The 17,169-nt window shown below is 39.6% G+C and overlaps 1 protein-coding gene across 3 annotated transcripts in view; it reads right to left on the bottom strand.

The window, feature by feature from the left end:
- The window catches only part of LOC149239757 (cytochrome c-type biogenesis ccda-like chloroplastic protein), a 478,359-nt gene that overhangs the window by 398,419 nt on the left and 62,771 nt on the right, over nucleotides 1-17,169 (bottom strand). For 2 of the 3 annotated variants that reach the window (XM_089373517.1, XM_089373518.1), the window contains exons 2-3: nucleotides 3,929-4,016; nucleotides 2,321-2,479 (exon numbers count right to left, since the gene is read on the bottom strand). In XM_089373517.1, coding sequence (XP_089229643.1) covers nucleotides 2,321-2,479; nucleotides 3,929-4,016 — 247 coding nt within the window. The remainder of the gene's footprint in view (nucleotides 1-2,320; nucleotides 2,480-3,928; nucleotides 4,017-17,169) is intronic. The other variant, XM_089373519.1, reaches the window with a different exon arrangement.

The raw sequence follows: 17,169 nt of genomic DNA, 5'->3' as shown, positions 1-17,169 counted from the left end.
TATGGCACTACTGGTGTCCCCCTGGTAAGTCCCTTACCTAGATGGGCATTCTTATGTCCAAGGGTCGTATACGAGCATCATGGAGGTGGACCTACTAGGGCTCATGATTTATGGGAGCACTTGTTTCACCTTATAAAGGTGGTCGCTTATTATACTTTCCCCTCATTTTGACTTTATTCTGGCACACCTCTTTGTTCCCCACATTGACCATCTACATATTTATGCACACCTCTTTGGCCATGGCAATCATTCTTCACGACAGTGTCACATTTCACAATGCAACTACAAATTCCAATAAGTCACCCAAATATTCCTCAGCTTTGGCCCTGGTTGTCTCTCTCTAGATCATCTTAGAGATTTCAACAATTGTCCCTGTCCTGTCAACAATATCCATTGCCCTCAATTCACTAGCTGATTTCTTCTTGAGATACCTAATAAACTTCTCCGTTGTCTTGGCATTTTTACCGTCTTCTTCTTTGGGTGAGAGGATAAAGAACTCAGTCTCCTTGATTGCAATTTTTTGCTCTGCTACTAAGGTCATATGCTCCCAGATGCTTTTTACTTCAAAAATAATTTCATCCCAAATAATGTGCCTAGCCTAGATGAGAGACATATTACCTTTTAGCTTATTTTTTAGTTCTTTGATCTCCTCATTTGCAGTCTCCAAGTTTTTATTGATTTGCTCCACATTTTTCCTGGCTGACTCAAGCTGCTTCTCCTTTTGTGTGAGTGCATGCTTGGAGTTCTCCAGATCAATTTGCACCTTTTTGAGCTTTCCCTCTAACAGTTGCAATTCAGCCTTGGTTAGTTGTTTGGTGGGATTCTGTGGGTTTTTTGGTACAGTCATTGCACTGTGGGTTTTTTGGTAATAGAATGATTTAAAAATCCATTTGTGCTACAAAGACTAAGAGAGAAATTAAAATACATATCTGGCAGCAGTGAATCGGCACCCTGAGTCTCTCACGTTGAGCAGTGGACAAATCTCCAAATCCACGCCACAAAACTAGTAAATCTCCTCCGCTTGGGCAGTGGCAAACACCTCCTCTCTCCACAAGGACAAAGGGCAGAAGTTAGAGTGAAAAATGAGTGAAATTTCGCACTTTCCTCACTTATGCGCGGCCAAGATAGTCTCCACAAGTTTATCCATCGACTCCCAAGATTATCGCAATTTTTATGATAAAATCCCGATTTTTTCGATTTTCAAAAAATTGGCAAAAAATCGGCCAATAAAATTGGCCAGCTCAAAAAATCAGACTTCGCCGATTTTATCACGAGTTTATCCACACTGGTCTTGAGAGTCATATAAGCCCCTGGAGGATGTACAAAGAACCACAATGCAGTACATAAAGACAACTTATGCTGATCTAAACTGAATAATAGGAAACAACAAGTAGAAATCATAGTCAGAGTACCTCAAGCACAAAAACAAAGAGTCAATGGTATCATGATTTGAATAAATGATATCGCAAGACTGTTCTTTGGCACTTATTTCATCCCAGAAATTTGTGACATAAGAGTAAAGTAACTTATTATGTACCCACAAGATTGGAACTAACTTGTGGTACAGTACAAGTACACTAACAGAATGGTACTGGGATTGCAGAAAATTTTGCAAAATGCTATGGAAAATGTGAAAATGCATAAATTTGAAAGAGAAATTTAAGCAATAATGGGATTACCTACATGTCAATGGCTTGGAAATAGCACATGGGGGTGTCACCATGCTTCAGATCACTCAAACACCTTGGATGGGAGTTCAAAGGGGAATTATAGGTGGGAAAAAACGCAAAGAAGTCAGAATTGCAAAACTCTAAAATTCCCTAGTCTTTAGGCTCTGATACTAATCAATATGAACATGGTAAACGATGTGAAAATAACCACATGCAAGAAAGAAAACAACAACAGTATGCAAGCACTGGATGGGATTGTTGATTTACACATAAATGATAAAAGTACATAGAGTTCGAAAAGGAATGGCATCAATTATGTATTTATGATTTTCTAGGTCTTTTAATGAGAAATTTTTACGTAGAAAAAATGGTTGGGTTTCAAAAATTACCATTTCTTCCAATTAATAGTAAATAACCACATTTTCAATTTGAATTACAACCAAAATTTTATTTTGAATATATTTTAAGTTTTTAACTATTAATTCCATGGGAACTAGTAGAATGGTTATTTCAAATTATTTGATAAGACAATTCTGAAGAAGTATGTAAGGGCATTGATTGTGGACTTAGAATTATATAAGGAATTAGTTTATAATATATATTTCTTATAATGACTACTTTAAGAAGGAAACTGAAAATTAGAAACCAACCTGCGATCATACCAGTAAGCATTCCAACAGAAGAGTGTCTTTGTAACAATGTTTCGAAGAATCTATCACCTTCCAATCCACAAATCTTGTTTGCTAACAGAAGGCCAAAGGATGATACCTTAGCACTCTCCTTTTTTATTTTGATTGTCTTTTTAAATCCTGTATTAAAAAGAAATGAAAACATCAATGTAATGCCAGAATTGTGTGTGCTCATTCTGTAGATATTGTAGTTACTATATGTACCAATATCTACTAAATTACAAAATGTCACTTGACTTATTTGACAAATTAACCTACAGAGGACGTTTCTTTTAAGTATCAAGAAATTAAATGAGTAATAATTATTTGATATGAATTATAGTTGAGACCTAAAGGCATTGGAATTTAACATTTATTTAAGATATTATATGAATTGATGATTTTACGGATATCCATGAAAAATGAATATATGGTATGTCACATCAGAAAATACCCATTTGAAGAATGTAATGTATTTTGGGAAAAATGGTAAGAATATGATCAAAACCAAAGATTGAAGCAACATCCTAAAAAAGAGAATTTGATTTCATCATTTGATCTCCTTTAGTCAAGAAAAAGTTAAGAGGTCAGTAAAGCAAGAAAGCACAAGAGAAATGGGAACCTGAATAAAAAGCAAATACCAGGAAGATCAAATCCCGAACAAGATAAAAATTAAAATGCATGCACCTACCTTATATATTAAAAAATGAAAGCCCCAAGGGTTAGTTTGATTGGTATATGCTTGTGCTAAAGTCTACAAAGGTCTCAAGATCAAATCTCATCAGGTCCTTTGGGGTTACCAGCTGACTATGCCTCCAGAAATTCCAGGGAAGAAAGGAGAGAATTCCCTAAGATCTGGCCTGGTACCAGCACTCCCATTCTTCAATTAAGTGTGTGTGAGGTTGGGATGAGATTATTTCCTCAGAATAAATAAATAAAAACTGAAGCCAAAGAACATGAATGCTTTGATAATTATGCCATCCTACTATAAGGTGTAGAATTACCATCATGTTGTGACTCTGAATTCCAAACTCATCCAATCAATCAAAAAATAAAAGGGAACAAAATAACAAAAGGTAACTGAGTTCAGGTGACGTGCAGCAACCACAAACAAAACAAAATAACATATAAAGAAAGGTAACTGAGCTGAGGTGAAGTAGAGAAACCAAGAACAAAAATTGTATAAAGACATAATAAAATGGCTGACAGCAAAATGTGAGCACATGCAAATAAAATCTGAAGTATGAAATAGATGATTGGGAAATCAAAGTGAATCTATGAATTGACAGTAGTAATGGGCCTCATAGAAGGACAATTGAGCCAGAGTTCTCAAACCTGCCATTCAGACTCATATAACTGAATAGTAAATGCAGGGTTGTCTTCATCCACCACCAACTATTTAAACTTATTAAGCCTTCAGAAACTTTAAAAAATGCAGGATGTTCATTTAATATCAGATGCACATCTATAAAGGAATATGCCTTTTTTGTTTTTTTGGAAAATGCTTTATATATTACTTCAGAGAACAAATACGGCATCAAATGAGAATTGTTTTTTTATCATTGAAACTTTCATAAGGCATGAGGTAACCTTGCTTGCCATCTAGCGACCTTGAATTGCCTCTTGAGCACATGAGCGTACTTGTTGCGCCATTCCAAAATTTATGTACAGACGCCATCTGGATTCAGAAACAAATAAAAAGATCAGATGAGCAGCGACAGTAACTCTATTGAGATGTGAATACCTGAGAGAAAATTATGATTTTTTCCCTTAGAAAATGCAATGCTACTTCAATTCCACCTTAAACTACACCCAAAGAAGAACAAACTGATAAAAGACATTATCTGTTGCAAACGCATTGTCAGTTGAACGAGCACATACTTTCTGATACGCATTGTCAGTTGAACGAGCACATATTTTCATCAGAAAGAACAAAACATATGGAATTTTTAGCATGCAAATGAAACAGGAACACCCTCTCAAACATGTAATCTTGTGGAGTTTGAAGCAGGATCACATTCCCAAGCCCAGCGGGGTCCTATAGTTGATCACAACAGCCATGGTTGATCATTTTGCCCATATGGAAGTTACAGGTGATTACTATCAGTAGTAGCAATGGTCATTTCAATCATGTTTTTGTTGAAAGTGTTTTTGTTGAAAGTCAAGAAGCAAAGTTATAAAAGTTATAAGAAAAATAAAATAGGTGAATAGATGCATGCTGCTAGCTCATGTCCTGATGAGATGTGTTGGAACTTGGAACAAGTAAATCAACATTATCTCACTGCTTTACAATTCATACGAAATCTTTGGAATCTCTTCAGTATCTCAACCAGTAATGATTATCTTTGAGAGAACTGTACAACAAACCTACTATACAACGCATCCCATTTAATGAAACTCCTATTACACCTCATATCAGCATGGGTACACATAAGTTTTCACATTATATTTATCACCATTGTAAGCCCAAGTTCACAAGTCTAAAGCCTTGTAACAACCATGTGAGTCATTCTATTACGTGTCCCGGACTTGTGATGGTCAACCATGGCTTATCCATTTGGACTTAATCCTTGGTCTCTTTGTCTTGTATAGGATCGGGGGATTTTGGATGGATCCTAGGGGGACTCATGGTATTAGAGGAGCCTTGCTTATGTAGGGGTGATCACCAGTGTATGGGCCTGTCCAGCCCGCATGAAGGGGCACCTATGTCATCCCACATGGTTATGAGTCATTGAGTCTATATGTGGCCTTGGCCTTGGTGCACTATTCCTCAAACAGTTCTCAACATGGTTGTCTCACAAAATCAATTTCACATTTCCCAAGGCAATTCACATTTCTCAATGCTTGTAGTCCCGAAAGTAAAAAATTCAACTTGTTCCCAAAATGCTCAAATTGACGAGGAGATGACATGCAACATTGAAATTTTTCCAAACAGTGAATGCATGATGCAGTTACAGGGGATCAAAGTTGGTCAAATGGTACAAGTCGCTTCTAGGTGGCTAAACATGGGCCAGATTTGTCAGAATGGTGTATGCATTATATTGAAATTGGTCTACAAAAAGAGAGGAACAAAACCCATGTTTCAGCATTCCCATATTCATAAGGGCGTTATGTTGAAGAAAGTGTAACTAGGTTCGGTCTTCATAAATGTAATTTTGATCTTTGTACTTGTAAAAGAAAAAGAATTATTATTTTTGTCATTTATAAAAAATGGGTTTCTTGCCCATTTGATAGGTCAAGCACATATTTAAGTGCTTCTAGGAAAGTCAAAGAGTCAATGTAATTGTTGAAGACCCATGTGGGCATGTTACACTATGTAAATCTATGTATTAGAATCAAAGAAATAAGTCAAAAGTGATTCTCCAAAGCAAAGACAAGTCTCCTCTTCAAGTTGGCTAAAGAAATGAATTTTTGGTGCACTTAAAGTCAAGTCAGCCTCACTGGCTCAAGTCGGCCCAAATAGGAGGGACAGTCTCCTATATATAGGGCAGTTCAAACTCACAAAAGCATCATCAAGTGATCTCTGAAATCAACGAGAGAAAGAGTCAAGAAAGAAGTGTGAAAAGGAGCAAGAAGGTGCTTCTAGGTCAATGAAGGAGAGAAAGGAATCCGAGTTTTGGAGGGTTGTTTTGGGGCCTAATTCTGTCACACGTGCGAAGTAAGGAGGGTAGTTCTGCAGTCACATCAGATCCACAAGTGCAGCAACATAATAGAGTTCGATTGGGCTAAGAAAAGACTCCTAATAGGCCTCCATCTCAAGCGAAGTAGGTCTCACCTAAAGCGAAGAAAAGAAAGCAAGTAAAAGGGTCCATTTCAAGCCCTAGATCAGCCACACGTGCGAAGAAATCAGAGCTGCAGTAAGGTTAAGAGGATCAGCCTCTAACTTGAAGATATACCTCAAGAAAAGCCTCATTCTCTAGTCTAAATATCAAGGAGAAGGAAGACTGCCAAGCGAGGTTGAGACGGAAAGGAAGACACTAAAATAGAGGTCTCTAAGGAGACCTAGGGTTTCTGCAGAAAGTGCCATCAGTTGTCGGAAGAAGAGTGAAGGAAGAGGCCAGGGTGCAGTGCAGAAGGAGGCATCAGTTAAGGAACAAAAGAAAGAGAGATTGTGTCTTGTGCTTGGAGGATCTACTTATCAAGGGTCTAGGGTTTGGCATTTGTCAATTGAAGCTTCAATAAGAGAAATTTTGCAAAAGGGTTTTCCTCTCTAGGAGAGAGAGGTTTTGCCCTAGCTGAGAGCCAATATCTTGTGTTCTTGTCTCTTTTGTTTTGGTAATTGTTTGATGAAGTAAGAGAACACACTCTAATAATAATAAGAGAAGATTGTGCTAATAAGAAAAAGTAAAAAGTACATCACAAATAGTTATCATCGTCAGAAGAATCTCATCCTACCTAGATGCCCTAGATTCTTCAACATGGTATCAGAGCTAAGGTGACACATCAAGGAAGGGCATCTCAAGAATACATAGAAGAGTGAAGCATCAAGATCAAGAAGCAAGGACACACAAAGGTTGAAGCATCAAATCTACAAGCTAGGGTTACAGATCCATCAAGAAGGACTACCATCCTGGGAACAAGGAAAGAAGAAATCCTTCCATCTAAATGCATCTACAAGAAGGAACATCCAAGAAGAGTCTGTTGATTTCTAGTAGCATCGGATGTGCTCTAAGTCTCAAATTTTGCAGGGAGGCTTAGACACATGTATTCCACAATACCCAGAATCGTTCTAGGAAATTCCACCCAGAGACAGTTTTATTAAAATAATTAATTATTTTTAATGGGTCCCTAAGTCTAAAATTAGGAAATTAAAATAAATAATGGGTATTAATCTACACTGTGGGTGTAACTTCTAGAAGAAGATGAAGATCGAGTCTAAATGATCTGAGCCATTAATTAGAATCTAATCTGGGTCGTTGATTCTCAACTGGAGGATTATAAGAAGGACATCGATGGGCATTTGGAAAATACACCAAAGGTAGATACTCTTTTACCCGAGTAAGTTCGATTTTCTCACTGGTCGAAGTTCAACAAGAGAAAATCGAATTAGAGGGAGAGTTGCAGGTGAGAAGGAGAGAGGGGGTATCAGCATCAGTCTAGAGGTCAGGAGCAGAAGACGCAGACCAGGAGGACAGCGCAGAGGCAGTGTGACATTAGGATAGCGTAGTTCTCACGCAGGGGATAACAAAGTGAGACGCGGCGGGGGCAGCAGGTCCTCTCCTGGCTCAGAAACTCGTTGAGAAGTGTCTGCAATCTCACAGAGAATCCTCTTCTATTATGTTGGTTGTATCTTGTACATGGGATTTTTGCTAAAGAATAATAAAGAAACCCTCATCTGTTGCACTGGTTTTCCCGCATTTGGTTTTTCCGGGGACATTTGTCCAAAAATAATTGTGTCGTTGTGTTGTATCTTTTTCTTGTTCAGTTTCTTGTTTTGGCATATTATCTTTAAATAGTGAATGTTGCAGTTGTATTTACTTTGATATTTACCGTAGAACACAGTAAATAACTTGTATGGTTTAACAAGTAGGAGAAGTAATACTAGTTGCTGCAGTAGGGATTCTTGGTTTAGGAATTTTCACATGGTATCAGAGCAGTAGATGAAGCAAGAAGAACAAATAGAAAGACACAACACTGAAGGAAGAAGGGAATTCAAAATTCATGCAGAGGCAGCAATTCAAATCCCCAAAGGGTTTGCGTAGTTCAATTTGAAGGGCTGGATTTTCGAGGGAAATCTCTCTCTTAATGAGTTGACAAAGAGGTAAGATTCTAGATTGATATTTGTCAACGGTAGAGGGAGCAGCACAGCAAAAGCTTAAGCAAAGATTTTTTCTGGTGGGACGCAATTTTCTGCAAGCAGTTGCTAGGGCAGGATAGTGTCAGAGATCATTAGAAAAATAACACAAGATGGAAACTCAAGATTGTTAGCTTTTGGTAGCATCGGAAGTGCTCTAGCCTTGAAAATTGGTGGAGAGGCTAAGGCACATGAATTCTAAAGAACCCATAAACTGTTTGGTGAAATTCCACCTGAATTGTATTTTGTTAAAATAATTAATATTTTTAATGGAGTTCCTAAGTCTAAACTTAGGGAAATTAAAATATTAATGGGCATTAATCAAAATATGGGTGAGAATGATCTTGAAGGTGGATCAAGTCATGTTTTAATCTTAGACGTTGATTAGAGACTTAATCTCGGTCGTTGAAGACTCAACAGAAAAGGTATAAAATGGAGGCTTGGGGTTCATTTGGAAACAGATAGAGAGAGAGAGAGAGAGAGAGAGAGAATTGATCTGGACTTTGATTTCTGGGGCTAGGAAGCTGAGAAATTCGAACTAAGTGATCATTCAGCAACAGAGAGGCAGAGAGAATCCGGGAGGACTTTCTAGAGAATACTGACAGAGAGGCGGAGAGAGCTTGCAGAGAGGCAGCGTAGTAGCCGGGAGAGCTGATGTTGGGCCAATCTGGGCCCATGTAGTCCTTACGCAGAGCCAGAAGGGCCAGCACAGAGCAGAAAAGCTGCCTGTCATGCAAAAGCCGGAACTGCTGGGTGAAGTGAGGTAAAACTCACTCATATTTTCCGCCAGTATTTTTCTTTGCAAGGGATTGCTAGATGAGCATCCTAAATTTGTATTCAGATATTTCTCCTGCATATTAATGAACCCTTAGAACTGCTACACCGGTTTTCCCGCTTTGGGTTTTTCTGGGGACTATTGTGTCCAAAAATAAGTGTGTCCTATGAATCTTCTTCTTCGCTCTGTTTTTTGTTTCATGGGATCAAATATTTAATTAGTGTAGGCTGCAGAAGTAATTTGCTTCAATATTCAGAAGAATAACTTGATGAATGTAATTTAAAAATCAAGTAGGTGAAGTAGATTCAAATTTGCTGCAGTAGGGGTTCCTTCGAGTCTAGGAATTTTCACAAAGATGTCTCCAAATTATCCTCCAGATTAGAAGATGAATTTGCATGCTTAGCAAGTTCAACGTCAGCAAATGTTTGGTACATTGATAGCAAGGCTTCAGCCCATATGACTAGAGTGCGAGAACATTTCTCGAGCTATCAAGAAGAACAAACTTCCAGATTACTATGGGAAACAGAACGAAGTGTACTCCAGTAGGGATAGGCACCATAGCATTTCAGACGAAAGCAGAAACCAGCATCCGAGCCACCAATGTTCTACATGAGCCCGGGTTAGGAATGAATCTGATTTTAATGTCCCAGTTACAAGACAAGGGATACAATGTATACTTCACTGGAAAGAAAGTATATTTTAAGCATCCAAGCTGGAAGAAGAAGAGACAAATTGGAGATGGAAGCAACAGATTGTATAGGTTGCAGCTCAAGTCTCCAATGGCACTGATAGGCAGCAGTCATAATGGTGAAAAGGAATTGAATGAATTATGGCACAGGCGAATGGGACACTTACACCATGGAGCACTGAGGATGCTCGAAGAGACTGTTACATGAGTTCCAGTCCTTAGTACTGAGCATGATGATTTATGCAGAGAATGCGTACTAGGGAAGTATGCTAAAGCAGCTTTTTCCAGAAGCAACAATAGAGCAGAATGTGTATTGGGATTGATATACTCAGATATCTGTGGTCCAATGTCCACAACAACTCTTAGTGGTGGCGAATACTTCATCACTTTTATTGATGATCACTCTAGAAAAACCTGGATCTATTTCTTAAAGACCAAGGATGAGGTCTTTGACCGATTCAGAGAGTTTAAGGCTCTCATTGAAAGCATGACAAGGAAAAAGATAAAGGTATTGCGTTCAAATAATGGTGGAGAATATACGGAAAAAGACTTCACAGATTTCTACGCAAAGGAGGGCATCAAAAGAGAGTGGACAGCTCCATATAATCCAGAGTAGAATGGAGTAGCAGAGTGGAAAAATAGAACTATTGTTGGGGCAACAAAAGCTATGTTATAGGATCAGGACTTGCCTAGATTCTTATGGGCAAAGGCTTGCAACACAATGGTATATATCCAAAATAGAACTCCTCACAGAGTGTTGGGGAAGAGAACACCCGAAAGTGTCTTCATTGGGAAGAAGTCGGAAGTAAGTCATCTCAGGATATTTGGAAGCATGGCATATTGTCACATTCCAGATGAAAAGCGCAGTAAACTGGATCAAACTGCAGAAAAGGGGTACCTCGTAGGATATAGCGAGACCTCAAAGGCATACAGAATCTACATTCCTAGCAACAGGAAGATTGTAGTGAGACGGGATGCGAAGTTCATGGAGGATAGAGCTTTCAGGAAATCTCGAGAGATGCCAACAGAAGGTCAGTCAGTAGATGTTCCATTAGTCCAGCAGCAACAGGGGCAGCAAGGAGGACAAGCAGGAGGACAGACACCTGGATCGAGTACAGTGACCAGTACCAACATTTCCTCAGAGGAAGGAAATCCAGGTAGTTCTCAGCAAATGGAACGACAAGACCAGGAGGAGGAGTTGATTGAGCCTCCCACCACCAGTGGTAGAACCAGCAGGGAAGTACAACAGACGCTGAGGGACGCAAAGGAGTTTGTTGGAGCTCCTAGAACCGAGAAGAGGCAGCGTAGACAGCCTGACAGATACTAGGCCTTGGTAGCACAAGTTGAAGAACCCTCTAGCTTTCAAGAAGTCATTCAACACCAAGTGTGGGTGGATGCCATGGTAGAAGAGAATAGTTTTATCATGACGAATCATGTCTAGGAAGTAGTACCTAGACCAGAGGATGAATTAGTTGTAGGATCACAGTGGATCTACAAGATCAAGTATGTTGCAAATGGCAATGTAGAGAAGTACAAGGCTAGGTTCGTGGCAAAAGGGTATGCACAGAAACAAGGAATAGACTATGAAGAGACCTTCGCCCCAGTAGCCCGATATACCTCTATCAAATCCGTTATATCCCTAGCAGCTCAAATGGGATGGGAGATTCACCAGATGGATGTCAAGACAACATTTCTGAATGGGGTGATAGAAGAAGAGGTGTATATAGAATAGCCTGAAGGCTTCAAAACGCATGAAAAGAGAACTCATGTGTGCAGATTAAAGAAATCCCTGTATGGGCTCAAGCAGGCACCCAAAGCATGGTATGGTCGGATTGATAGTTACTTGCAGCAGTTGGGATTCGTCAAGAGTGATGTTGATCCCAATCTCTACTATTTAATGGTAGAGAATGAGCCACTTATTTTGGTATTATATGTGGATGACTTGTTTTTAACAGGGTCATCTAGGCTCATACAAGACTGCAAGAAGAATCTTGAAGCAAAATTCAACATGAAGGATATGGGGTTGATGCATTATTTTCTAGGGTTGGAAGTTTGGCAGAAGAATGGGGAGATCTTCCTTGGGCAAGGAAGATATGCTACAGAAATTCTGAAGAGATTCAGAATGCAGGATTGTCAGCCCATGGCTACTCCCATGATCACCAACTGGAAGAAAATAGATGCATTAGGAGACAAGGAGGTGGACCCCACCTTGTACAGACAGCTCATTGGGTCACTCATGTATCTGGTCAACACTAGGCCAGACATTTGTTTCACTGTCAACACCCTTAGTCAGTTCATGGTGGAACCAAAAAGGGTGCATTGGGCAACAGCTAGGCACATTCTAAGGTATGTGCATGGAACAGTCGGATATGGGTTGAAATACTCTTGAGGGGATGATGTCAGATTGAATGGATTCACAAATGCAGATTGGATAGGTAGTTCAGTAGATCGGAAAAGTACCTCTAGGTACTGCTTCAGTGTCGGATTAGGAATGATCTCTTGGTGCAAAAGGAAACAGAAGTCGGTAGCTCTCAGCTTAGCAGAAGCTGAATATATGGTAGTCAGCACAGCAACGTGCAAAGCTATATGGCTTAGAAAACTGCTTGTGAGTTTATTTAGAAAAAAGGATGGAAGTGACCAAGATTTACTATGATAATCAAAGTTGTATCAAACTCTCTGAGAATCCAATATTTCATGATTGGTCGAAACACATTGATATCAGATGTCACTTTATCAGAGACTGTGTTCAGCGTGGGGCAGTACAATTGCAGTATGTTCCCACAGGAGATCAGGTAGCAGACGTACTCACAAAGGCTCTAGGAAGAGCAAAGTTCATTCAGTTCAAGGAGCAGATGGGTATGGTAGAGAATCCGTTTCAGTAGCAGAAACAGGTGATTTCTTAGTTACAGTGACAGGGAATGAGAGGGAGTTGCAGTGTAGATGCAATGTTGATAGTGGCAGGGTCAGCAGCAGTACAGATGCAGCATTTGCACAGTAGTTGGTGGGCAGTGATGTCAGACATCAACAGCGCAGAGGGAGATGTTACAGAACAGGGTGATGATTCGACAGGTTGCATTGCTAGAACACATTCCTTGCTAAGAGGGAGTGTTGATTTCTGGTAGCATCGGATGTGCTCTAAGTCTCAAATTTTGTAAGGAGGATTAGACACGTATTCCACAATACCCAGAAATCATTTTGGGAAATTCCACCCTGAGACAATTTTATTAAAATAATTAATTATTTTTAATGGGTCCCTAAGTCTAAACTTAGGAGATCAAAATAATTAATGGGTATTAATCTAAACTGTGAGTGTGACTTCTAGAAGAAGACGAAGATCGATTCCAAATGATCTGAGCCATTCATTAGAATCTAATCTGGGTCGTTGGTTCTCAACTGGAGGATTATAAGAAGGACATCGATGGGCATTTGGAAAATATACCAAAGGCAGATACTCAGTTACCTGAGTAAGTTCAATTTTCTCATTGGTCAAAGTTCGGCAAGAGAAAATCGAATCAGAGGGAGAGTTGCAGGTGAGAAGGAGAGAGAGAGGGTATCAGCATCAGTCTGGAGGTCAGGAGCAGAAGACGCAGAGCAGAAGGAGGACAGCACAGAGGCAGTGTGACATTGGGATAGTGTAGTTCTCATGCAGGGGCTGACGCAGTGAGACGCAGAGGGGGCAGCAAGTCCTCTCCTGGATCAGAAACTCGTCGAGAAGTGTTTGTAAAAATTCTCACAGAGAATCCTCTTCTATTTTGTTGGTTGTATCTTGTACATGAGATTTTTGTTGAAGAATAATAAAGAAACCCTCATCTGCTACACCGGTTTTCCCACATTGGGTTTTTCCGAGGACATTTGTCCAAAAATAATTGTCATTGTGTTGTATATTTTTCTTGTTCAGTTTCTTGTTTCGGCATATGATTTTTAAATAGTGAATGTTTCAGTTGTATTTACTTTGATATTTACCATAGAACACAGTAAATAAATTGTATGGTTTAATAAGGAGGAGAAGTAATATTAGTTGTTGTAGTAGGGATTCCGGGTTTAGGAATTTTCACAGAATCTCCATCAAAGATCCTCCATCTTCAAAGAGAGGCACCCAAAGATCAAGGCTCATCATTGAAGATCTCCATATCTACACAATGAGAAGTTTTCATCACCAAGCAAATCTCTCATAAGGCACCTTGAAGAACTCCAAGATCTAAGAAGTCAAATCATCAAATCTTCAAGGAAGCAGCAAGATCTCTTCACAACAACTCTCTCAAGTAAGTATTTTTATGTCCTCTTCTGAACATATCAAAATGTCTTTTTGCAAGGAAAGCAACAAATTGGTTGGGACTGCTAATTTCCTTGCATGGAAAAAGAGGACTGATCTACTTCTCAAAGAAAATGAAGTTATGGACTACATCAAAGGGAATGTCATTGTTCCTGCTAAGGAACAAACTCAAGCCCTAGCAAAGTATAATAAGGATGAAACAAGGGCTCAAAGGATTCTGATAGAATCCATCAAGGACCCTCTCATTCCTTATGTTTCCAAACTTGAAACATCTAAAGAAATCTATGATAAGTTGGTGGATCTATTCTTAGTTATTACAGCTGGAGAAGTGATATCATTGTGTAATGAATTATATAAAATGAAGATCTCCAAGGAAGAAGGAATAGCTCCCTACTTCATGAAGGTCTCTGAGATGAGAGACCAACTGCAAGAACTAGGAGAAGTTATGTCAGACAGAGAGATGACAACTATGGTGCTCAATGCATTACCTGAGGAATGGGGCAACTTCACATCAAGTATATATGCCAAGAAGGAAGCCACCTCGTTGAATGAACTTTGGTCTCTATGCAAAATTGAAGAGACTCGACTCAAAGCCAAAGATGACGTGGGATCAAAGGAACAAGCATTTTTTGTTATGGCCAAGAGAAAAGGAAAATTTGGCAAGTTTGGTCCACAAAGAAAGGGTAAAAGAGATATGTCCAAAGTCCAATGCTTGGGCTATCAAGAATATGGACACTATAAGAGGAATTGTCCTAAGTTCAAGAAGGACAACAATAAGAGGAAACGAGAGGAAGCCCACATTACCCAAGAAGTGAAAGAAAAAATAAGAAGCAGAAGAAGGAAGCTACTCTGGATCTCTACTATGACCGAGATCAACTTCTTCACATAAGTCCCCTTTAAAGTTTTGGGTATCATAGGAACATGTAGCAGTAGGATAGAATGCTTGACTTATGAGAATGGCAATTGTGTAGAGATAGCTTAGATAAAGAAGATTCATATAGAGAAGATGTAGCCATTGAATGACCTCATGAATGCATAAAGAATTGATCATGATCAGAAAGAATCATCTTAAGAAAGCCACTATCATCAGCAGAAAGGAGCATTTGCAACATGAGGACTACCAGGATCCTCTGGTGAAAACTTCAATAGAGAAATCATGACTTTCAGGAAAAAGCAGATGCCTCAATAGAAATTCCACTTATGGGGATTCAAGAAAGGATGATATGTAGGCAAAGAAATATGTAGCATAGCAAAGAAGATTGAAAGTAATATCAATTAAGGAAGCTGTCAAAAAAACTGAAATGATCAAGGAAAGAACTAAGATGAGGTATGCATCTATGTTTTTCAATTAAGTCATGTCATCATTTGTATTAATGAGCATTGGGAATTGCTCTGTAAGCATGGTCAAGAATAAGATAAGATCTCTTTCATTAAGATATGCATGAAGACATGGTTCACACACTAAGAAAGGTCAACATGAGAAATATCCTCATATGAATTATGAGGTGGTTGACAAAAGAACCTATAAAGAAGCATATAGGAAAAGAGATCAGGGATAAAAGGACACCATGGACACTAGAAATCAACATCCGATAGATCTGTTGCAACATCTCCCGAAAGAAGGCTTGAGAATTCTGGCAAAGGAAGAAAAAGATCAAAGGACCTATCATGTCCCTTCTCAAACACATCTGTAACAGGGTGCTGCTACACGATTTTGCACAATTTTGGCTAAGGAAGAGAACCCATCATTTTCGACTTAGGGACTTAGGAGGCAATTCGACTTTATTTGGTTAATAGTGGAATGTGGGGGCCACACACATGGGAGTATGAATTGGCCAATTCGAATAGCTTGGAGGGAAAGTCGAATAGGTGGATGGAGGGGACCACGTGAGGATAGGGAGGCCCAAGGAGTTATAAGGAAGGAGCAGCTCTCATTTTGGATTCATTCTTACACGTTGCAATCAAAATTACTTGACTGTTCACTCTGTTGTTTAGCTGAGTCAACCGGTTGTTTAGCCACGAATCTCTCAAGCGGGAGATTCAACCTCTACTTCAGGGAACCATCCGTGCCCGCCCTAGAGAGGCAATTCCATAAGTATTTCAGGAGTTTTGGGAGTGTGTTACAGCACTACCATTCAACCACAATAGTGAGTGCGTATTTCTGGCTAGCTATCAGTGATCAAGCATTTGCCGAGAGAGTTAGAGGATTGGGAGAGAAGCAAAGGGCCAACCTTTCTTGCGAGTTTGGAGCCAGCATCCCAGCAGTCTGATTTACAGTTACATGGGCTTGCGCAGAGAGCCATCACTAGGCTCACGTGGGAGTTGGAGGAAGGAATTGTAGATCTGGAGCTAGCCAGGAGAAGTAGGAGATCACTTGGAGGGCCATTTGAGGAGGATTGTTGGAGTTGGGAGAGCAGATATTGACAGGATCAGTCACAGCAACAAAATTCTAAATTGGAGGAGGGCCAAGTTGTGAGGAGTCAATTTTTTAAGGTTGGAACCAAGGGAAACCCTTTCTGGATTTTGCTGGGTTTTGGGCAAGGATCACACTCCTAAATTTATAGAATTTTCTGGGTAGATCTAAGGAGTCAAATAGGGGTCCCAACTCAGCTAGCAGCTAGAGGAGCTAAGGGGAATTTGGGCCAAAAGTCTGATGTCAACATTTGGCCAATTCCTTCATGGGTTTTTCTGGGTTTAGGTCAAGGGCAAGGAGCTAAAATCTCATAATTTTATGAGCACTGGAAGCAGTGGTTGCAGCCCTTCGAAGTCAACATACAAAGTAGTTTTCTGGGGCAGCACAGTTTAGTTTGGTGTAGCAATTGTAGAAGCTTCAGTTCAGCATTTTCTCACCTGGGTTTTGTCATGCTTTTCCATTGAGACAAGCCCAGGTGCACCATTCTATTTTACTATTGTATTTGCTCCTGAAGAAGTAATAAAATGGCTCAGCAGTTCTCTATTTCTAGTGTTTCCATGGGTGCTTAATGTATATTTCGTTTTTCTGATTGCTGGATTGTTTGCATGCTTTGTATATCACTTACATTCCTGTTTAGGAACATTACAGTGGTATCAGAGCCATAATCTTGGCTCAGCCTATGGGAAAGATTAGAATCAAACAACATGGCAGTCACCTGGAATGAGGTGGTGAGGATACAACAAATGATGATTGATGTGGGGAAGAAATTGATTCATTCCTCAGTTGGGAATCCGGACATGATTGCAACTGATGTGGAGTTATTGGGGGAAAACTGGAGGGCATACCAATCATTGGGTCATGGCATTCAGGCGTCCCTCTCTTTTTGGG

The sequence above is a fragment of the Pinus tabuliformis genome, chromosome 8 (assembly GCF_031772625.1).
Source record: "Pinus tabuliformis cultivar Carrire ecotype Pingquan chromosome 8, CPIR1, whole genome shotgun sequence".
Taxonomy (NCBI): Eukaryota; Viridiplantae; Streptophyta; class Pinopsida; order Pinales; family Pinaceae; genus Pinus; species Pinus tabuliformis.
The sequence above is the reverse complement of the archived record's forward strand: the minus strand, read 5'-3'. Positions and strand labels throughout refer to the sequence as shown.